This window comes from Rhinolophus ferrumequinum, chromosome 10 (assembly GCF_004115265.2).
Source record: "Rhinolophus ferrumequinum isolate MPI-CBG mRhiFer1 chromosome 10, mRhiFer1_v1.p, whole genome shotgun sequence".
NCBI classification, from domain to species: Eukaryota; Metazoa; Chordata; class Mammalia; order Chiroptera; family Rhinolophidae; genus Rhinolophus; species Rhinolophus ferrumequinum.
Window position 1 is genome coordinate 13739548 of NC_046293.1, and position 22263 is coordinate 13761810.

A 22263-nucleotide genomic window follows, 5' to 3' on the forward strand; every position below is an offset into this window, starting at 1 on the left:
CTTCAATTTCATTGCTCATCTTTATTTCTTTTTTTCACAAGCTATATTTTTATTATATGAATTTTCTCTAGAGGATTTCATAATTATATGTAAAGATGCAAAAGAAGGTACTCTACCCACATCAGGAGTCTGGACATTTCTCACTTGTTTTATTTAAAAGTTCTCAAAGCGTCTTTCCAAATTATGGTTAAGACAGAATTTTCCCAACTCAGCCTCCTCTTAGCAAGATCCCCAAATACCCTCAGCCAGGAAAATGTCACCTGATGGAAGGGAAGTGTGATAAGGAAAGACAGAGTGAAAAACAGTGATTATAGTAGATGGCCATTAAAACATCTTAGTTTTTGAAATTTTACAAAGACATATTATCATGTGACCCTTTGCTTGGGTCTCTCCCAGGGCCTTAAAGGGTCCCAGAAGCTTAATCTTCATTGAGTTCTAGGTAAGCCCATCTCCTTCAGGAAGCCCTCTCTGAATGCTCTTGGTGAACCCATTTTTCCCTTCCTCACTGCACTGATCATATGGTATTGTATTTGTGGGTTTACTCCTGTTTCCTCTTGCCAGCTCCCTGGAGGCAAGGGCCCTTGTCTTCCAGACCCTAACACTGGCGAGTGTATTTATTAAGTTAGGTGCTACACTGTGGCTTGGGAATTCATTGAAATCAGTTTGTATTATGTACAATGCCCTAGCCTAATGTCTAGCTTATTGTGACTATTACAGAAATTAATCAGATCTGACTTGTGCCCTGAAACACCTTTCAAGGGGACACAAGTTATCTATAAAAATACCCTTTAAAAAATAGCTTATTAGAACTTATTTTCTGTTATATATCCAAACCCCGTTGCTGATAAAAAATAAAAAACTTCATTTTGAGACAATTATATATTCACATGTAGTTGTAAGAAATAAAACATCTTGCATAACTACAGTACAATATCACAGGAAATGACATTGATACAATCCACTGAATTTGCATAGACTTCACCAGTTTTAGATACACTTGTGTGTTTATTTAGTTCTATGCAACTTCATCACATTTTAGGAGTTGTTTTTAAAAGTATCTTAATGCTTATGTATTTTTAGAAAATGCTACAAGGTAATAATAAGTTGACTTAAAATAGTACTGAATAAAGGCGCTTATAATCTTGCATTTAAGATTCGGATTTTACTCTGAAGGAGGGGGAAAAAACCACTACAATGGTTAGAATGTACATTTTTGAAAGCTCAGTGTCCATAGGGTGGAAGGATGCACTGGTCGTAGAGGGACACCTGTCAGACCGAGACTGTTCACCCTGTCTTAGACCCCCATGAATCTCCGGGCTGAGCACAGGGAAGAGATGCCTACCCAGGCCAGCATCTCACTAGGCCCCGCCCACCTACCATCAGACCCCGCCCCCTCTTCGTCAGGATCGCGTTCTCTCGCCGAGGGCTCCGCCCCTTTGCTCAGGCCCCGCCCACAGCACCACCCACTCCTCTGCCTGGCCTTGAGCTCCTCTCTAGGCCCGGGCCCACCAAATTTGGCGGATCTGTGGAAAGCAGAGACCTGAGTAGTTAAGAAACCTCATAAGCGCCGTCGTTGGCGCTTCCCTTCCCAGGCTTCTCAACTCCCGATGGCGGTCAACGGGAAGGCGGCTGCCCTCGGGCCCCTGCTTTCTGATGGGCCTTTTTGCGAGGGAACTGCGGACTGTCGCCTTTCACTGGCCGGGATTGGGTTTCGAGGGGTGACTGAAATTCCAGGATGTACAGGACCTCCAGGTCTTCCCAGACTACGGGCGCTGAACCTGGGCCTTCCGGGGTCCGCAGAGCGTGGCAGAGGGGCCCGGCCCGGGGCAGGGACGGCGGGAGAACCTGCCCAGGGCCCTGGCATCGCTGTGTGCTGGGGCGGCCGACACCCGCACTTTCACCCTTGGCAAACTGGGGAGGGGCGGGGCCTGCGTGAATGGGGCGGGGCCTTGTGGTGGGTAGGTGGGGCTCGCGGGAAGTGGGCGGGATCTGGATACCGGCAGCGTTGGCCCCATGAAACTGTCGGGCAAACTTGCTGAATCTTTCCTGAGCGCCGGGCCCTGAGAATTCAGTGATGGGCAAAATGCTGACAGCTCAGTGGGGGAGACAGACAGTAAACCATCCTCACAAATATATAATCATATAATTACAAATTGTGAGAAGTGTTGTGAAAGGAAAATACAGGGGACTATGTAAGTCTTCTGGGGGCCAGGGTACAATTCCCTCCGGAAGCTTCCTAGTCAGATATAGACCTGAATCCTGGCATTTACCAGTAGGGTGTCCTGAACAAGATGGGTGGTCAAGCTGGGTCATGAACTCTTGGGTCAGAAACGAGGCTTGACCCAAGCCTTGTGTAAACTGACTCTTTGGGACTTCCAAAGGATAGTGCAGAAAAGTGGGAACCTTGGTGGCTTCTTGGAATATGTATTTGTATTTATACAACTCCATTCTGTGCTCTTTTGGCTGTGTGGTCTGAATGCTTGTGGTTGCCCCCAGATTCATACCTGAAATCCTAGTGCCTGATGTGATTCGATTTATCTTTTTATTTTTTGAGATGTGATGTCTGATTTTATTTATTTGTTACTCTTAGAAAATCTCATTTTCGACTGTACTCAGACTTAGAGGTAGAAGCTCTCAGAGAGGACAGCCTATGTCTCTTGGCCATCTGTTCTTGGCATTTTTCTTTAGTCTCCTTCATTCTCTTGGCCAAAAGTTGAGCATATTCTGCAGCCTCTTCGTATTTTTCTTAGTTCACGGTTTCTTCAGAGCAATACACCGATGTTTGTGTTGCAGGACACATGGAGTAACAAGATGCTGAATCTTGGGTGCTTTGGTCCTAGGTTTCTCACCTTCTTTGTTTAGGGCTTTCTCGCAACATACCGGTGCACATCATCTTCTTTAGAGAGATTGAAAAGTTTGCGGACTCTGCTAGCTCTTTTAGGCCCCAGATGATGAGGCACACTAGTATCAGTGAGACCAGGAATATCTTTTACCCCTTTTTTAACAATGACCACATTGAGAACACTCAGATTGGCATCCACAATGCAACCCCCAACAGATTTACACTTTCTTTCTCCAGTCCTCCTTGGTTTGTAACAGGAATGCCCCTTACGCAGGAGCAGGCGGACACAGCCATGGGTCAAGACACCCTGCTTCATGGAGAAACCTTGTTTGTCGTTCCCACCGCTGATTCGAACCACACAACCCTTCCATTCTTCACCCAGAGCGTCAGCAGCAACTTCTGTGGCCACATGCTTCTCATACATTGTACGAAGTTTGCATTCATTGTACACTTCAATGAGTTTCTGGCGGCCAGTGGCTGGGAAAGAGATGTTCACCTTCATCCTGAAGCAGCCGATGGCCTCCGGGGTGCCACGAAAAAGATCCCGATGTGATGGATTTAGAGGTGGAGCCTTTGGGAGGTGATTAGGTCAAGAGGATGGCATTCTCATGAAGGAGATTATTAGCCCCTTCATACAAGAGGCCCGGGAGAGCTCCTTTGCCCTTCCACCATGTGAGGCTGCAATGAGAAGTCAGCATCCCACCCATGCTGGCCTGGATCTCAGACCTCCAGCCTCCAGAACTGTGAGAAATACATTTCTGTTGTTTCTAAGTCACCCAGTCTGTGGCGCGTTTTGTTACAGCAGCTGAATGGACTTAAGACTCCCTCCTTGGAGGAACTTTTCTGACCTTGTCCGGAACGTAAACTGTCTAGGTAATTAGAATACTGGCTAGGTGATCCCACAAAGCACTGTGCTTCATTACAAAGCACAGGTTGCACCGTCTTGTAATTCCCTTGTGGCATTCTCAGCAGCTCTAGGCTTCTTGAATCATGGCTTGTGTTTTAGTCACCTCTCTCTTTCTGACATCCAGCAGCAGCAGCTTTATCATCACTGGCACCATCGTCACCACAGCTAACACTTGGGCAGAGCTTTCAGCATGCCCTGCACTGTTCTAACCTCTTTACATACCTTTGTGTCAATCTCCACACTCTGGCATGATGGAAGGAGAAAAATCACATTTTTTTTCCTAGGAGCTCTTGGAAAACTTCACAGAGGAGGTGACCTGGAGTGGATTTAGAAAGCTGAGATCACCAAACAGAGAAGTGGGGATTCGTCGTTCGGGAGTAGTCTGGGCAGGTATGAAGGGCACGTCAGGGAATGGTGATTAGGTAAGTGTCACTGGATATTGAATGTAGGGGGTGAGGACGGGGGAAGAGAAATATTAGGACCGGAGTAATACTTACTTGGATAAACAACGTCAGACATACTTGTTAGGAAGGAAGAGTTTTGGTTTTGTTTTTGAATCCACTATATGCATCAGATGTCTAAAGCAGTCATCTTGAAAGAAGGGGGTGAGTTGCATTGTCTTCCAGGAATGTGCGAAATTATCTTCAGGAGGTGTGGGAATTTCTATTTTAATTTTTATCGTACCCTTTAAATGTTCTATTTTGGTATAACCTTTAGGACACTACTGCCCAGTAGAATTTTTTGTGAAAATTCTTTATATCAGCACTCGAAATGTAGCCAGTATAGCTGAGAGACTGAATTTTTAAATTTTTAAAATTTAAATTAAATTTAAATAGCTACATGTGGCTAGAGACTACTGTATTGGCTAGCACAGGTTTAGACTGTCCATTTATACTGTAGTTTATGTATATAAATTAACACATACATAAAAAAAGCATGTATGTGCCGCTCAGGTTGTTACTGATGACATATGCAATCAAAAATGTTTGCAGACCCTGGTCCAGAGACCAAAATTAAAGTACAGAGCTGGAACAAAAGTATTGAAAATTGCAGATTTGGGGTTACCCTGGGGGATTGGTCAGAGACATCTTAGAATTTAAAAAAAAAATTCAAGATTGGAAGGGATCTTATAGGTCCTTGGTTTTCTTGAGGAAAGTAAGCTGTGCCACGCCAGCCTTTCTATGTCCACCTTCTAGCCACTCCCCCAATTATTTTCTCTCTAACACGTCTCCAATTTGTGATGACATAATTGTTCATTTACTTGTTTATTGTCTGTCTCCTACCAACAACTAGACTATAAGGTCCCTGGAGACAGGGCCACATCTTTTTGTTTACTACTGTTTGCCAAAGCCTGGCACATAATAAGTGCTCGAAATGTATTTGCTCAATAAATGGTTGGGGGTGTGGAGAATGGGGCTCACACTGGGAATAATGAGAGATCGAGCTAAACAGATTTTGGGAGGTGGGGACAGGGATTGCTAAAGGGCCTTAAGGACTCTCTAAGCAGTTAGTGCCATGGGTCCCGCCGAGTCAACCACTTCTGTAAACTATAATAGAGTTTTAGCTGTATTTTTTGACTCATCACTTCCTAAAATGACTTTTTAAGTGCCCCTGCCTTCCCGTCAGCTTTTTTCTCTGCACTAGCACTTTTCAAACTTTTATTTTTGCATTACGATCGATACATTTAAATTTTGTTCAGTAATGATACTTAAGCCTTCTGTACTTTGTCTATTCATTGATTCTGACAATTTTAACTCAATAGCTATTCTTCATCACCGCGTCAAGTTATTGTCTTTGATTACATTTGCGTGTGTGTGCATAGCTTTTTACTTTCTGAAGTTTCAAATTGCCTTTCATCTTCTTTTTCTTTCCTTATATGATTCGCCTGTCTCATATTTTCAGTTTAAAAAGAAAACTCTCCCTCAGGCAGGTGTGGCAGTCAGGGTTGAATCCGGGAGAACCATTGTGTGCGTTATGGGAGACGGCATTTATTATAGGAGCTACATCACATTACAGTGGTACTTCGGTTTTCGAACGTAATCTGTTCCGGAAGACCATTCAAGTTCTGAAACGTTCAAAAACAGCCGACAGGTAGGCCTCAGGATCTTGCACTCAGCAGAAGCCACGTGACATGTTCGACTTCCGAGGTATGTTCGGAAACCGAAGCATTTACTTCCAGGTTTATGGCATTTGTAAACCAAAATATTCATCAATGGAGACATTCGAAGACTGAGGTGGTACTACTGTATGTGTCTAGATCTGTCTCCAGCCACGTGTGGGAAAACTAACCCCCTCCCCCCAAGTTTCTCTCGATTCCTCTGACTCATGCATTCTCCAAGACCTACAGCCTTGTTCCTCCAAGTATGGTCTGCCTCATTGGCTTCACCTGGTACTTTGTTAGAAATGCAAAATTTTGGCCCACCCAGCCCCACTGAATCAGAATCTGCATTTTAGCCAGGTTCCCAGGGCATTTGCATGTCCGTTGAAGTTTGAGAAGCACTGGTCTGAGTTATCCTGTGGAGTCTGCCATTTTCCTCCTGGCCTACACCAGCTCATTGCAAGGTGACTTCCTGTCACCATCGACCCTAAAACGGCTCGCTTTACCCCTGAGGCCCTTCAGAGGCAATACTCTCAGTGCCTGAGAAGACACTCTCATCGTTGTTAATAATAACAACAATAATAGATACTATTTATTGCTCACTTACTATGTGTCTGGTATTGTGCTAAGCTCTTTATATGTATTGTCTCATTTCATGCTCACAAGCCTCTATTGCCTGAGTATTATAATTATCCCCATATAATAGATGAAAAACTGAGGTTCAAGGAGGAGAAATCACTTGCCCAAAGTCACAGTGCAAGTAACTGATACATCAAGGATTCAAGGATTCAGATCCAAGCCTGTGTTTGTGTGCAGACTCCAGAATCTGTATTTTTAAAACATCGAGATATGACATACATCCAGGCATGTGCACATCTCATCAATGTAAGATGCCCCTCGAGCCCTCTTCATGCTCCTTTCCAGTCACTAACCTCCCGAGGGTCATTTGTTCCCTTCTATTTAAGCCAGATTGAGTGGAGGTTTCTGCTCCCTGCATCCTCATGGATACAGCTTGCCTATCACATGTGAGGGAGGGTTTGTGCCCAGAAAACTCAGCTACTCCTTCCTGGAGGTCTTCTCCACAGGCTTCCTGTGAAGCAGAGCTTCTCTCTCCACTCTCTGAGGCAGACTGTCCCCTGCGGGCTGAGAGGACACACAAGGAAGAGCTCCAGAGGCGGATGCTCCTGAGGTGAATCCTGCCTCTTCCACTGTTGGGACGCGACTTCCGGCAAATGCTTCTCCTCCTTGAACCTCAGGTTCCTTCTCTGTAAATTGGGGGCCAAGGATCCCAGCTTGCCTCACAGGGTGTTTGCGAGATTCAAATGAGATGATGGGAGGGAAAGTTGTCATAAGCAAAAAAGGGCCCCGTAGATGCTACAGACGTGCCCCCTCTCAAAGCTGGTCAGTGCCAGACCTGGGGCTTGCCCCCCAGTGCAGTGTTTTCTCTATCATAATATGACTCAGCCTCTCCCCCGATGGGTCATCTTATGTTTTTCTGTCTTTTGCCCAAATGCCTAAATGGGCCCCGAGGTAGAGCTGTGTCAGAGTTTCCTGGGGCATTTCTCTCAACCAGACAGTCCCCACCCCCAACCTGGCGGGGCTCCCTGGAGCCCAGCTTTGCCAGGCCTGGTGTGTAACGCGTTGGCCAGGATGTGGCTTTGTTGTGTCTCTGGGCTGCACACCCCCCTCTCCTAGAGCCACTTTTGCTCATTTCTCTTGGGAGCTGCCTAGCTGCAGAGAAAAGCCTTTGGAACCCTCTCTTTTCAGCCAGCCTTTATTGAATTTCACCTCCATTTTTTTCCCTTTCCAAATAGGAACATCGTTTATCTTGGACTTTGAGTCGCAGAGGTCTTGAAGAGCTTTCTCTTTTCCCAGCTGCATTTGTTGACACACAGTCAATCTGTTTCTTGCCTCCACTCCCCTTCCCCCTGCTCACCCCCCAAGCAGGCCATAAAGTGTCTACAGCTGTGCCCTTTAAAACCCTTCCCTTTCTGTGCCCACAAGGAGGACGAGCTGAAATGTAGCACAGCCATTACCGCTGACAAACAAGGGACAATTTTAAAACATTTTTGCTTTTCATCGGGGAAGCCAATGGCACAAAAGAAAGTGCATCATTTTATTGTAAATGCTTTTTAAATATGGGTCACTCGGCCATAATCAGCCCCAAAGGACGAAAAGTTCAAAGTGTGAAAGCAGTCACACAGATACGCAGTTTTTTCCCCCTTTGCCTTTTAAATTATGCTAATTGACACCAAGAAAAACAAGGACACACACTCCATGTTCAATTCCTTACAGGGAACAGTGTGTAAAATAAGTGGCCCAGGAACCCTGGCTGCGAGTCAGTGGAGTCTTTTTCCTTTTGCTTCTGTTTCAGAAGTTTTAAGACTAGGAGGCTTGTGGTCTGGTCTTTCAGGATGGGTGATTTTCTCAACCCTGGTGGAACAGGAAACTCTTACCATGCTTGCTGAGGACTGCCAGAGGTGGATAGGGCTGCCTGCAGGCTACCTGTGTGTCCCTGGATGGCTGGGCCTGACCAGGGGCAGGGGGAGAGGGCAGAGGGTAGGAGGGGTGTGTGGAAGGTGGGGGGTAGGCGAGGGGAGAGCTGGGACCCGCTCAGCAATCTTAAGATGGGATATTGATGTGATGATTGCTTGGGTTATGATGAGAGAGTAGAGATGAAATATACCACCACGTTCAGGGAAGATGGCCAGAGGTGTCCCCTATACCCACCGCTGGGCAGTCTGCTCTTGTGATCAGAACTTGGCTCTGCCTCTGGGCAAAGGACTGGGTGGGGGTGGATCCCACGTCCAGGCTTTGAAGTTTACTAGCTCTGTTAACGCACCTCTGTGTGCCTCAGTGCCCCTGTCTGGGAGCTGAAGGTGGAAGTAGAAAAACAGCTCCCACACAGTGTTGCTGGGATCTACAAATGAGTGCATGTGTAGGATGTGACTGTTGCAGGCACGGGATGGTCCATGGAAACGTTCGATGAAACTGGTTCTGAATCAGGAAGTGGGGCCCAGGATAGGATATCTGGGCTCTGTGGCTGGCTGGACAGTTTTCCAAGACATTCAGACTTGAAACTAGAAATGAAATCAAACGGTATCAAGGGCTGCTCAGAAAAGCTCCCTAGATGACATGCATAAAGAAGAGGCATGTTGGATCAGGCCGCTGAGCTGCAAAGGCTCCGTTCCATGGGCAGAGGGCGTCGCTCAGGATCTGCCCGTCTGTGCGGGAGCCCAGCTCCACTGCTAAGTGACTTACCGTTGAGGCCTCCAGTTCCCATCTGCAAATGAGGAAGAGTCACAGTGGCGGTGCCTTGTGGTTGTTGTGAGGCTGAAATGAGACGAGTCATACAAAGCTCTTAGTGTCACCGGTAAGGACGTCTTACCTTTAGTTATTCTTATTATTCCTGAGAACACAGGGGTGAGAAATGGCGACTGGTTGATGATGGCTTCCCTTCCCTCCCGTCTTCCTTCCTTCCTTCTTGCTTACTTGCCAGATTCATGGTTTTGCACAGATTTAAGAATCAGCTGCAAATCAGTGTGGAGAAGGTAAAACATAATTTTGGGGTCACACAGATGAGCATAAAATTCCCGTTCTGCCAATTCCAGCGTTGTGACTTTGGGCAAGTGACTTTATCTTTCTGAACCTCAATTTTTGCATCAGTTAAACGGTATAAGAATCGTTACCTTTTCCTGTAAGTACGCAGGGAGATAATGTAATATTTGCATCTGTCTTCTTTTCCAAGAGTCTACCTGTCTTGTGTTGGCACCGGAGAAAACAACACTGTACAATACTGATATGGGGAGGGTCCTGGAAAGGAAGGCCAGGCTTCTTTAATAAAATATAGATGAAGGTCTCTAGAATTTAACTCTGGAAGATTTTCCAGGGGAGAGAGTTATAGCTGAAGTACTTACAATGCTGTCCTGAGTTTTACCTTCACTGTGGTTCTCACAATTTGGTTCCTACTATTATCCTTTGCTTGATGATGACGATGATGATAGCAAGCTGTGATATTGCTATTTATAATAAATATTTGGTCTTTGTCCCCATTTCTGGCACAGAGCTCCTAAAACCCTTGGAATTTCCTGAGGGTTTGATGAAAGTGATAAAGGTGTATTTTGTTATGTTGCTGCGGTGACTTTTGGAAAGCCCCTAAGGATGGGGGCTGGTTGCCAGGAGAACCAACCAGGTGATTAAAGGGTTGGAACATTCAGTCCCACCCCTTGACTTCCAGGGAGGGAGGGTCAGGTTGAATCAATCACCAATGGCCAATGATTTAATCAATCATGCCTGTGCCGTAATGTCTCTATAAGTATCCCAAAAGGGTGGGGTTCGGAGGGCTTCCAGGTTGGTGAACACATGGAGGTGCTGGGAGAGTGGCGCCCCTGGAAGGGCGTGGAAGCCCCGCACTTCCTCCCCACACCTGGCCCAGTGCATCTCTTCTATCTGGCTGCTCCTGAATCCTGTCCTTTCATAACAATGGGTGATCTGGTAAGTGAAACGTTTCTCTCAGTTCTGTGAGCAGCTCTAGCAAATTAATCTAAACCAAGGAGAGGGGGGTCATTGGAACCTCCCACCTATAGCTGGTTGGTCAGAAGCATAAAGGACCACCTGGATTTAGGACTGGCGCCTGAAATCGGGGGGGGGGAGGACAGTCTTGTAGGGCTGAGCCCTTTACCTGTGGGATCTGAGGCTCTCTCTAGATAGATGGTGTCAGGATTGAGCTAAAGTGTAGGACACCCAGCTGGTCTCAGAGAATTGCTTTCTGTCCCCCCTGCACCCCCCAAATCGGGTGTCAGAAGTGTTGTGGTGCTGCTGTGAGAATAAAGGACACACAAGAGGACTGGGTGTTTCCTGCTCATGAGCATTTTTGTGCAAGCTTAGAAAAAAACCCACTTCCCTTGGTCGCCCGAAATACAGCTGAGATTGGTGAGAATTTTTTTTTTTTTAAACTTAATCAAAAAAATACGGGAGAACCAAGTGGAAACAAGCACAGGAATTGTAAGAAGCCTGAAACTCAATGGCCTCAGTTTTCTGACCCTCCCAGAACTGCCTTGCTCCCAGCTATATTTCACGAAATAGTTGTAATATTTATACTCTGGGCACCTACCAGTATGTCATGTATTTTTCTGAGTAACCCAAGAATGCTTTAAAATAAACTGTCCCACTACCGAGCTTACTGCTTATGAGTTAATTCTACTTTAATTGTATTGTTCAGCTCTAAATTTACTTATGTTTGGTTATCGATTACTTAATTGGCTCTATTCTGATAATTGAGTTGAAGTCTATGTTAATTAATCATAGTTTCGTAGACATTTTCTTTGGCTTCCTGCTTCTGTTTGGTTTGGACTATTTCTCATGTTTGAGTGTTTTCTTAAATAGCCATTGACCCTTGATGTTCCTTTATATGTACGAGTGAGACACCGAACACCTATTTGCAAAGTCTGTGTGGGCTCGCCGTGCAGCCCACGGCCTAGTGATCCGGCCCTTACAGCTCTCTGACCTCATCTGCTCTCCCCGGTTCCTCCTCCAGGCATAGGGGGCGCCTCGCAGTGCCACCGTCGTATCAGGTCCCTTATTCCTTCAGCACCTTTGCACTTGCTGTTCCCTGACCTGGACAGACCCCTAGAGAGTGTCTTGGCTTATTTCTTCCCTGCTTTCAGGTCTCTGCTCAGATAGCACTTAACCAGAGGCCGTCCCTGATAGCCCTCTATACTTTGGTATGCTTCATACTTTTGGTATGAAAATTGGTGCATTTAATACCATGATAGTAACTCTCTTTTTTAACCACACAGAAATCACAGACATTAAACCATAGTAAAATTTTTACTTTCAAGAGTGTTTGTTTTGGGTAAAATGAAGTCGTAGTGTTTTAAATCTATCAGTATGTATTTTTCTTTTCGGAGTTCCTGACTACTCGTGAGCTTCTCTATCTTGAGGTAGGGGGGTGGGGTGAAGGAGGAGGGAATTAGAAATGTTACAAAAGCAAAGAAAAATTGTTTAGTTTTTTCTTAACTTTGAAGACAAAATAATAGTTTTGAAAGTTGTAATTTATTATGAATAATGGATTTTATAAATTTCTTGATCTCCCTGCGTAATATACCGAGACCTAGTTTTGGGTTGTAACTGAGACCCCACTGTATCTCCCTTCTTTCCACAGCTTGGTTATTCATCCCTTCTTCCTTCACAAAAACTACCCCCGTGTCCTTTCTCTACTATGCTAGTTCATCTTGAGTCTCTGACACTTGTTATCAAGAGTTCTAAGTCTTTTCAATTACGAGATTTTGTTTTCTTAAGCCTGAACCTTGTGGGTGTCCTTTCCACACGATAGCTGCTTATCATTAGCATAGTGCTCCTGAGAAAATGCAGTCAATACGGATGAGTAAGAGGATACTATGACTTGAGTAATGCTTATGAATCAACTTTTATTCATCATATATATACACATACATATATATAATATTTGTAAAGTAGGAGTACTTGGGGATCAAGACATCGTTTCTTCACTGTGTAAATCATGCTTGGTGACCGTACAAGTTTGCAGACTCCTTGAAATAACTCTTAGCTCCACCCTCCTGTTCCCAAACCCGAAGTTGCTTAGTTCACAGGTTGGGAAGTCAGTGTTTTAGATGAGCCTTCTCATCTGGGTTTAAATGAGCTCTTTCTTTCCTTTCTCCAGCACCCGTGTTCATTCTAGTGTTTAAGTGTTTCTTGAATCCATTCCCTTTTCCACACCCACCACCACTGTCCCCATCTGGCCTGCCTACCCCTTGCAGGTACCACCGCATCGTGTGTCCCGTTATGAGACACGGGACGCCTTTGTTTCTGTCCTTCTCCACTGCTTGTGTTCTGTAAACACTCCCAGAGCTTTTTGCCTGTGAGCTTTGGTTGGAGCCAGTTCTTCTGGTGGGGACGATCTTTCTTCTACACGTGGCAAGCTCAGGCTCAGCTCAGACGTCACTTAGGAAACTTGGGTATTCGGCTCCCTCAGTCCTCCTGGCACCCGGTCGCGCTTTGTAACTAACAGGTTTTGGATATGGACTTCTCACACAGGGCACCTTGGGGGGACAGGGACTTTTAATTGTGTCTGTACCCCCACACAGCGTGCACAGTGCCTAGTACATAGATGACTAATGAAACGTTTCCTGACCAAATTAACGTGGATTGGATTGCTTGTAGGAGCCTCTCTTTGAGACTAGCTCCTGAATGGGATTCTCTGTATTGTAGAGAGACGGAAATGAAGGAAAAACGTGTTAACCTTATTTTCCCGATTCAGTTTTTCCCATTTTAATCTCGTCTGAAATTTTTTTCTCCCAAATGCACTTTATTGTATTATTCTCTGACTGCAAAAGCAACACAAAGCATGGTATTTACTTCCATGGACATCAGACAGGTTTGCGTTCAAATTGTGCTACTTCCTGACTGTGTGCCTTGTACATAGTACTTACATCTTTACGCCTTAGTTTTCTCATCTGGAAAGTGGGTGTTATTATAACTACTTCATAAGATTGTTATGAAGATGAAATTAGGAAATGCCTGTGAAGTGCTTAGCAGTCTGGCACAGTAGCTGTTTGTTCAATAAATACACAGCTGTAATTATGTTCAGTGCAGCAAAAGGAAAGGTCTCAGATACCTGGACAGAGCTGGAGCCTACGGCCCGGCATCTTCTGTGGTGTAATGAAAAGAAAACATGAATCTGACTGCAGAGCCTTGGAGAATAAAGGTGACCTTCTCTTTAGGACAGCCTGTCTCAGCCAGGGTTCAACTGGAACACAGAACGCAGAAAGTGACTGGCGTGACTATTTCCGCTCCCCCCGCCCCCCTCCCCGAGGATGCTACAGAATGAACACCATTCCAGAAGCACAGGGAAGCTGATTCATTATAGACAGTGCATGATTTAGGCTTCGTCTCCCCGCCACCCAGGAAAGGCTGCTCTGATGCTTCTTGAGGCCTGGGCACAGGGGCTCAGCAGCCATGTCACCTCCGTAAGTCCTCCTGACAAGCCTCTCTCCTTCCTTGAATCTTCTTACTTCTGGCAGTTCAGTCTCCGTCCCGCACACACGATTGGTTCCTAGAACACCATTTGTTTGTTCCTTCCCCATGTGGTGCTCGCCACATACCCGGTAGCTCTGCCAGGTGTCACCTTGCCTGAAAGCGTCACTGTCTCCCATCCTTGTGTACCTTCCTCCACCTCTGCGATTGCAGTGAAGACTGTCTCCAAGAAACTTATTGCCAATAACGGGACTACATAGCAGCAAACATGATTGACGTGGTGTTATTTTTTTTTCACATGTATGACTTTTTTCAGTCACCTGGATCCCTTGATGTTTTTCAGTACCTCTCCCTGACAAAAACTATAGAATCACCGCGGCACTTAATCTGTGTCATGAGTTGTGCTACCGAGGTGTTTGCATGGCAGAGATGGGTGCTGGATGGCAGAGCGAGTGTGCTCTTCCTGGTCCCGTCCTCGTTCCTGGTTCTCTGTGGTGCTGACAAGGCTCGTGCTGCCGCCCAGAGACAGCAGGCACCTTTTTAGGGGGAGTAGCTGGAGGTGAGAATGTCTTCTGTTAGTAACGAAGAACACGGGCAAACAATTAGCAGCGTTTGCCACAATTCATATAATGGAATATCATACAGCCATTCGTTTTTGAAGAATATTTATTGACATGGGAAAATGCTCACAATTATGTTAGAGAAGAAAGCAGGATACAATCTATAAATACAGCATGATCCTGATCTTGTAGTAAAATAAATTATATATGCATAGAAAAAACAGGACAGAAATACACTAAGACATTAACAGTGATTATCTCAGAACATTGGGATTTGGGGTGAATTATTTTTATTTTCTGCGTTTTCCAAATTTTCCACAATGCACATATATTACTTTTACAATCTGGGGTGGAGGGAGGAAGTCAATACAGGTGACACCTAGTCCTGGGAGGTGGGAAGACTGATGCGGTGGTTGGGGGATGTTTAGTGCTTGTGCCTTGATGGCCCGTGTCCTCATTTATAAAGGACGGATAAGAGCATCTGATGTCCCCAGCCTCCCAGGGCCACTGGGTTTATAAGCGGGCCCCAAGTGTCTGTTGATTGTTACTGTAGAGCAGCGGCTTAAGTGCCTTATTTCTAGGACACGCCCCTCTGCACCGTGTCAAAGGTCAGGTGGGAGGTTGGCCAGTATATTCTCATCACCGCCCCTCCCCATGCCAGGCAGATGTCTGGGGAGCCTGGTCTGACTCAGACTCCGGGTCCTTCCTTGTTTGAAATGCAGTACTAACCAAGCGAATTTCCTGGCTCACACTTCAACCCTAGGTCACCTCCCAACTTACAAAGTTCTGGGTTCTGCTGACACAGTTATTGCTTAAAGTGGCCTGAGAATTACCACTCTCCCAGAATTCCAGAATCGTGAGGAGGCACAGTGTGGGCCCAGGTGGGCAGGGTGGTCAAGGGGAGGGAGAGGGGCTTGGAGTCAGGCTGGCTGGAGGTGGCTCTTACTTGCTGTGACATCGGGTAACTTACTTAGGCTTTCTAGGGGTGCTCTCTAACATGAGATGCGATGAGGTGACAGGAGATAACATGGATGAAAAGCCCAGCACGCAGCAAGCATGCCATAGTTCTCTTTCCATGTGCAAGATGAGGTCACTCTCAACGTGTCCCCCTGCAAATTCTTTCTTCAAAAACAAAGCTTAGTGCCCAGGGCAGGGAAACTGAAAATGAAACAGAACTCAATGAAAGCAGATCACAGCTATGTAAACAGGACTGTTCAAACACCGACTGCATAAAGCTGATAAGACGGTTATTTCATTAAATATGTCTTCATTTAGGGAAGCTGACTCTCATGCCAAAGCTATTTGATTATAGAAATTATAAAAATACTTTAAAAATGCATTTGTAGAATGACGTAACAAAAATATTTAATTTTTTTTCCTAAGCTTTTCTCAATCTAAAATTATGAATCGCCAAGTTTCTTTTTGTTTACTGTTGTTAAAACATGAGTCCTTCAGAACTTCGATTCCCAAGTATTTCAGATGACAACCCAAAAATGTATTCTTCCGAGCTTTACAGAGTAGCCGGGATTTATTATTTTGTTTAAAAACCAACTCAGGGTCATTCTTAGAAGAATTAGTCCATGGGCCATACTGTTGGACAGATACTTTGTGGGTCAACTAGCATGTCCTTCGGGAAACACTGTCCCAGATTTGTGATGCGTCCAGTTTTTTACTGTCCCTGCCTTCCTATCCAGTTTTCAGTTGGCCTTTTTTGCTGCTTTCAGTAGGCCTGCCTTCCATCTAGCCGATTCCGCCTTTGTTATTTTTCTGTGGGCTGGAAAGCCAGATAACTAAACATATTAGAAATGTATGCAAATTTTAGTAAAGAGGCAAAAAGTGAGATTCTTGAGGCTCTCTCCTATAAGTAAACTGCCAGAAACTTTGTGACATTTTGGGGCTCAAAGGCCTTTTAAAACTCAATTCCTGATTTGTTGTTTTGCCAGAGAAGTGACTTCTGGATAAATGACATTTTACTAACACTCCATGTACTTTACCTACCTTATAAAGACTATTATAAGTGAGATATGGATGTAAAAGCACTTTAAGAAAGCATGAACTGTGAAATAGTATTGTTTATCCCATGTATCTATAAAGAAACACACACAGATGGCTAAATTGAATCAACCCCAATATTTTATTTAATTTAAAGTTTTAAAAGGCAGTGGTTAAGCACATTATCTATGTGTATATATGTATGTATACATACGTACATACATACATACATAAAAGGAAACCAACCCCTTTTCAACTTTAGCCACTGATTTAACTAGGCCCACTGTCTATTGCATGATTCATTTTCTACTTCTTCATATGACCAATTTTAAAAGTAAAAATAAACAGCCTTAATCAGTTTAACAGTAACTGTTTGTGTTTCTTTTTTTTTTTTAAATAAATAAGGTTACCATTAAACTGATCACCTGGTAGAAAGGTAGAATGCACACACACCAGCACACACAGTCCCCAATTTAAAACGTGTGACGTATGAATGACCTATATGTACAAAAGGGTGCTGCTGACCTCCCACCCCAGCAGAGCCCACAGAACTCCCAGTACTCAGGAGTCCCCGTCCCCTCTGCTGGGTTGGGGGACGTGTTCCTGGCCCCCTGAGACCTCAGAATGCATGCTCCCCATGCAATGACACAGCTGGGGGTTCAGTTCCATGGTACTAGTGTTCAGGTACGTGGGAGAATAAATAGGCATTTGTAGCTGCCTCGGAACTAAACCATCGTTTGTAACTCTCTATAGGGAGAAATGTATTCTGAAGTTCTAGAGAAGTGACATACAAACTTTTAGAGTGTAATCAGTTTGCAAGTCTGGGGCTGTGTGTGTGGGTTCGTGTGTGCATTTCCATGTATTTATACAAAATTGAAATGAAGTGAAGAGGGGGGCTAGGTTTATGGAGCAGCTGCTTGGCGTCCACTTAGTCAGTCCTCATCTAACAAGTCACTTGTCTCAGCCCTTAGTTAGCAGCTCATTCTGCTGATCACGTGCCTCCGTCCGCTGGAGAGATCCAGAAGGGGCAGCTCACACAAGTGAGAAGAAGGACACGGCTAAATCTTCTGCTAAGAATCTTGGCAAACAGATCTGCCAGGTTCAACCGAGGCTGCTTTATAGAATGGAGTCCTTCAGTTGCAGCCTGATGACACGGAATTATCTGTTTTCTGCTTCTAGCCCCTGCAACTCCGTCTAACTGCAGCTCTGTATGAATGCCTCAATATCGCAAAAACACAGGATCACCTCTTAAATACGCTGGATTTCTCAATGAGTAAACCAGTTAATGTGTTTCTAGCCAAAGCAAGGGCATAAATGTTTTAGAGAAAAGATTCCCCTGGAGCTACAGAGAAAAGATGCTGATAAAAGCAATACTGAGAGTTGAGCAGGTGACGCTTTCAGTCTGTGTCGGAGCTGGTCTCTTCGATGACAGAATACTGGTTGAGTGCTTCCTCCAAAGGCGTTATTGTCCCATCAGGTTTTAGTCCCATTGGTTTAAGCAACTCCTCTCTGGAAAAAGAGATAAAAGAAAGAAAAAAAAAGTATTCACCAGCATTACACAGACACCCCTCCCCCCAACCCCAATCCACATCCTTTTAAAAAGAAAAGTCTTTAAAAACCAAAGTATTTTCCTCAAGCTCTCTCTGTGTGTTTGTAACAGGAAAGATGAAAGGGGCATGGAAAGAAAAAGAGGGAGATAAAAGACTTCATTCACACAGGCCAAACCTACTAAGCCAATTAAAAGTATGAAAAGTCAAGGTCTAAATGGGCTCAGGACCAGGAGCAGGTCTCTTCTGTTTTTAATAATTAACTTTTTTTTTTCCTTTTGTGGATTCGTTTTGTTTTAAGTGGAAGCTACCAAAATTCATCTGTCCCAGTGGGCCAGGCACAGTTAAATGGCTGATTTGATATGTGTGGATTTCATTCAATGGAATAAATCTGTCAGATTTATTTGATTTGCCTCTCCAATCTCTAGCGATACATAAGTACTTATTGATTCATTTTAAATCAGTTGGCCTTCCCCAACTATCTCCCTCCCTTTTCTTTCGTTCTCTTTTTCTCTCTCTCTCTTTCTCTCCTTTCCTTTGTTCTTCTTTTTTTAACACCCAGTTGCTTTTGTTTGTGGCAGTTTAATTATAGCATTGACGGCCATTTTAATCTCTTCAAAGCTCCCCAACTGCCTCTTTTCAGCTAATCCAATTATATCTACTCCACGAGTTACGGCCTCATCTAAAGATGATTAATTATTGATTAAGCCAATCAAAAAGCATTAGGAAAGATTTATTTATTCTTTTCACGGGCTCTCATTTATTACATGGAGATTATGGCAAATGTACCTGTTGAGTTACTAACTCTAGTCCTCCTAGCCCCAAAAGGTCTGCAGCGTTACTTTTAGAGCAGCGTTGAGTTGGCAGATGTGCTGCCAAAAACTTATTTCTCATGGAAACAGGCATCACCCCTGAAAACATGTCTAAAACCGAGAACCCATATGGCAGCAGTTGGTGGGATTTGGAGTGAAGGGAAATAAGAAACCCTGCTCTCCTTCTGCCTCCTTGCTCTTGTCCCCTTAGGCCGGCACAAAGCAGGGCTCCCTCCTGGGAAGGACCAGCCGCAGAGCAGTGTGAGGGTGTTACGGGCGCAATGGAACATCCCGGGGCGGTGTCAGAACAGCGGTGGTCAAGGATAAGCCAACAGGAGCCTGATTAAGCAGCTCTGGTTAGCACCAGAAGACAATTTCTGAAAGTGTGAAAAGTCTGAGTAATGTGGGTGGCTGATTGGCTAAGTTGAGGCTCCCGAGTGTTAGAAAGTAGGAAACATGTTTCCTGATCCAAGAAACGGGGTCAGAATCATAGAGTTTAAAGGTGAAGGGGCCTTAGAGATCATTTAGTCCAACCCCCTCCTTTAATAAAGGAGACTGAGTGACTTACCCAAGGTCACAGATTTAGTGGCAAAGTTGGACGTGGGACATAGAACCACTCCTGAATCCCAGTGCAGTGCTCTGCAGCGTCTGAATTCACTGCTCTAACAGCACTGGAGGAGCACACCCTGAATTGAGCTGTGCAGTGTCTGTTCAATAACTACGTGCCTGGAACTGTCATAAACTGGGGAGAAAAGGAAACTGGGCACAGCTTCTGCCCTTGAGCGGGTGAAATGCATGTATGAGAAGTACCTTAGAACAGAATGGGGTACAATGCTGTAAGAGAATCATGCAGAACTGGTCAGTCCTGATAGAAGCACGCGCCAAACTGCCTGGGCGGGTGGGGACGCACCTCCAATGAGGCGTCCTACGCCAGGCAAAGCAGGCAAAGGAGACCTGACAAAGGGCCCTGTCTGGCTCATCTCCTCGTGTGACTGCAGACCTCTGTGGACTGTGTCAGTTTTTCTCTGTCTCCGCGTTCTCATAAAGCTGGGAGAGGCCCAACGTGTGGGGAGTGGGCAAGGTCCGTGAAGCAGGGACAGGGGATAAGGTTGCAAGGGCCTAAACGCCAAAGTACAGAGCTTGGGCTTTGCCCGTCAAAATGCCCATTCAGGCTTGTTTTATAGAGAACAGTATCTGGCGGCAGTGTGGCAGGCGCATGGGAATGGGGGACGCAGGTGGCAGAGACGAGTCGTTAGGATGTCACTGTGACAGCACGCGAGAGGAGGCAGAGCTGGATGACAATCTGCGGTCTGGTGGAAGGACAGGGGGCTGGCGGGTGAAGGGGAGTAAGAGTGTCCCTGTGGCTGGTGACCATTCACTGGAGCAAGAACACAGTGGACGGAGCAGACTTGGGGGGGGAAATGCTGACACCCCAAGGAAGTGAAGAGCCTGAGGTCCTCGCATGACGACCAGGTAGAAATGTTCAGTGGGGCACTAGAAATTATCTGTTTCCATTAAAACTCCTTTCTAGCACGGATATTCCCTACAGGTATCTGTACTCTTATAAGTTTCTCGTTCTAACTGATGGTGCCGACGGACTCTGTGACAGTGGATACTAATGTACTAATAACTGATGCAAGAGGAAAAGGGGCCAATCTGCTGGCAATGAAACATAAAGGGATAAGCAAGTTCAAAGGTCTGAAGAGGCTGGTGGACGTGAGGGTCCGTAAGGTAGGGTGGGAAAAGGGTTGGGGCAGGTAGGAGCGGGGTTAGCAGATGGGACTAGAGAAATTCTTCCAAGACAATGACGAATTGCTGGGTAGGTAAACCATCGCCCTGACATCACTAACGCACTGCATGTCTGATAACTGGATGGTGCGGGGCCAGTGAGCAACTGCACAAAGCAGCCAGCTTTCCCATTCAAACCCAGGCGCTTTATGTTCAAATCAAGTTCATCGGTTTCATTCCTACTCCCTAATCCCATTTTACAATGAAAATAATGAAGAACATTAAAGGACCCCAAATTTTAATTCCCACCTATGAAGAAGTCTTCCCATTTATATTTTGGGTTCTTTGTAGCACTCCTCCACTAGCATGGAAGCGCCTCTGAGGGCATGAATTCTTTTCTTTTCCACTTGGCTCCACGTGACGCCAGGACTTGCTGATATTTCTGGAGGAGAGGTGTCAGTGATAACTGGCCACATACACATGCATTCGTGCAAATGTGATGTAGTGGGACAAAAAAGATCTGGAGCCAGGAAGTCTGTCTGAAGTCCTGACTCTTCTACTTACCAGCTGTGTGATCTTGGGCAAGTCTCTGAGTCTCAGTTTCCCCATCTGTGAAATGGGGATAAGGATAATACTAGCTCTCCCTACTTCCCACTGATGATGTAAGCAGTAGCAGTAATAGTACTAGTAGTGGTAGTAGTAATAGTAATAATAATGTAGATGGAAGAGTTCTGTGGTCTGTAAATATTAGTTATTATCGGGGTATAACGAAAGGCACATACACATAGGTTTTAGACTCAGACAGCCCTCGGTCCTAATCCTGGATCTACCACTCACTAGCAGTAAGACCTTGAATTCTGAACTTCTCCCTTATCTGTAGAATTGGGATAGGAATACCCAGCTCACTGAGTTGTCATGAGAGCAAAAGGTCGTTATGCATAGAAAGTGCAATGGCTGGAATGCAGGTGGAACCCACAAGTTGCATTTCCTCTCCTTTATGTGCTTACAGAAAGTTTTCCCCAAGGCTATCAGGGCACTCTTTGGGAATTACGTGGGGGAAGAATAAGCAGAAGGAAATAAAAGACATGGTCCCTGTCCTCAAGAAGCTTTTAGTCAGTTCAGAAGGTAAAACACACACACATTTAACAATAGTAAAAGAATTACAGAACAGCAGATCAACAAGCTTGAAGTGATTAACAGGCAGAGCCCTGCTTTCCCTAGCTTGACAGGTCACCCATATATCCTTAACATAACTGGGCTTTGTTCGAAGGAGGTATCTTGCCTGTTTGGGAGCAGAGGGAGAGAGGTTCACTTACAGACGTGTGACTGTTTTTTCTTAAAGACCCAAGGGTTACTTTTCAAACCCCTATCCTAACATTTCTGACCTTCCTTTCTTATCACACAATGAACAGCCCACAAGTAGCAAAATGAAATCTCTGCTCTAGAGACTCATTCCTAAAAGGTCTGATAAATGACCTGGTCATACAGACTGTGTCATTCGTTAAGTGCTGTTGTATCTAGATCAGCAAGCTGTGGACAGAGAATGGGAGCTTTAATGAAGACCACAGAAGCGTTATGCCACCAGTCGTATGGGCTATGCACATGTGGCAGGGACGCGGGGAGATGGGGACGCTGATCACAGGCTCCTTGCAAGAGATGGACTCGGGGCCAGACTGAAATGGCAGTGATGGACATGGCTTCATGGGCAGAAAGGCGTCTCAGCAGAAGAATTAGTCAAGCAAAGGCACAGAAGCAAGAGTTCAGTGTGTGCAGGGATTGGCA

The 22263-nt window shown here is 45.2% G+C and overlaps 1 protein-coding gene and 1 pseudogene across 6 annotated transcripts in view; both read right to left on the reverse strand.

Annotated features, from left to right (window-relative positions):
* Window positions 1–2596: 2596 nt before the first annotated feature.
* On the reverse strand, window positions 2597–3344 carry LOC117028999 (40S ribosomal protein S6-like; annotated as a pseudogene).
* Window positions 3345–14494: 11150 nt separating this feature from the next.
* The window catches only part of RIC8B (RIC8 guanine nucleotide exchange factor B), a 101073-nt gene continuing 93304 nt past the window's right edge, over window positions 14495–22263 (reverse strand). For 5 of the 6 annotated variants that reach the window (XR_004424105.1, XR_004424103.1, XM_033116528.1 and 2 more), the window contains one exon: window positions 14495–17903. Coding sequence is in view for 2 of the 6 variants with exons in the window: in XM_033116528.1 (XP_032972419.1) it covers window positions 17792–17903 (112 nt within the window). In the remaining 4 variants the exon portion in view is untranslated. The remainder of the gene's footprint in view (window positions 17904–22263) is intronic. The other variant, XR_004424104.1, reaches the window with a different exon arrangement.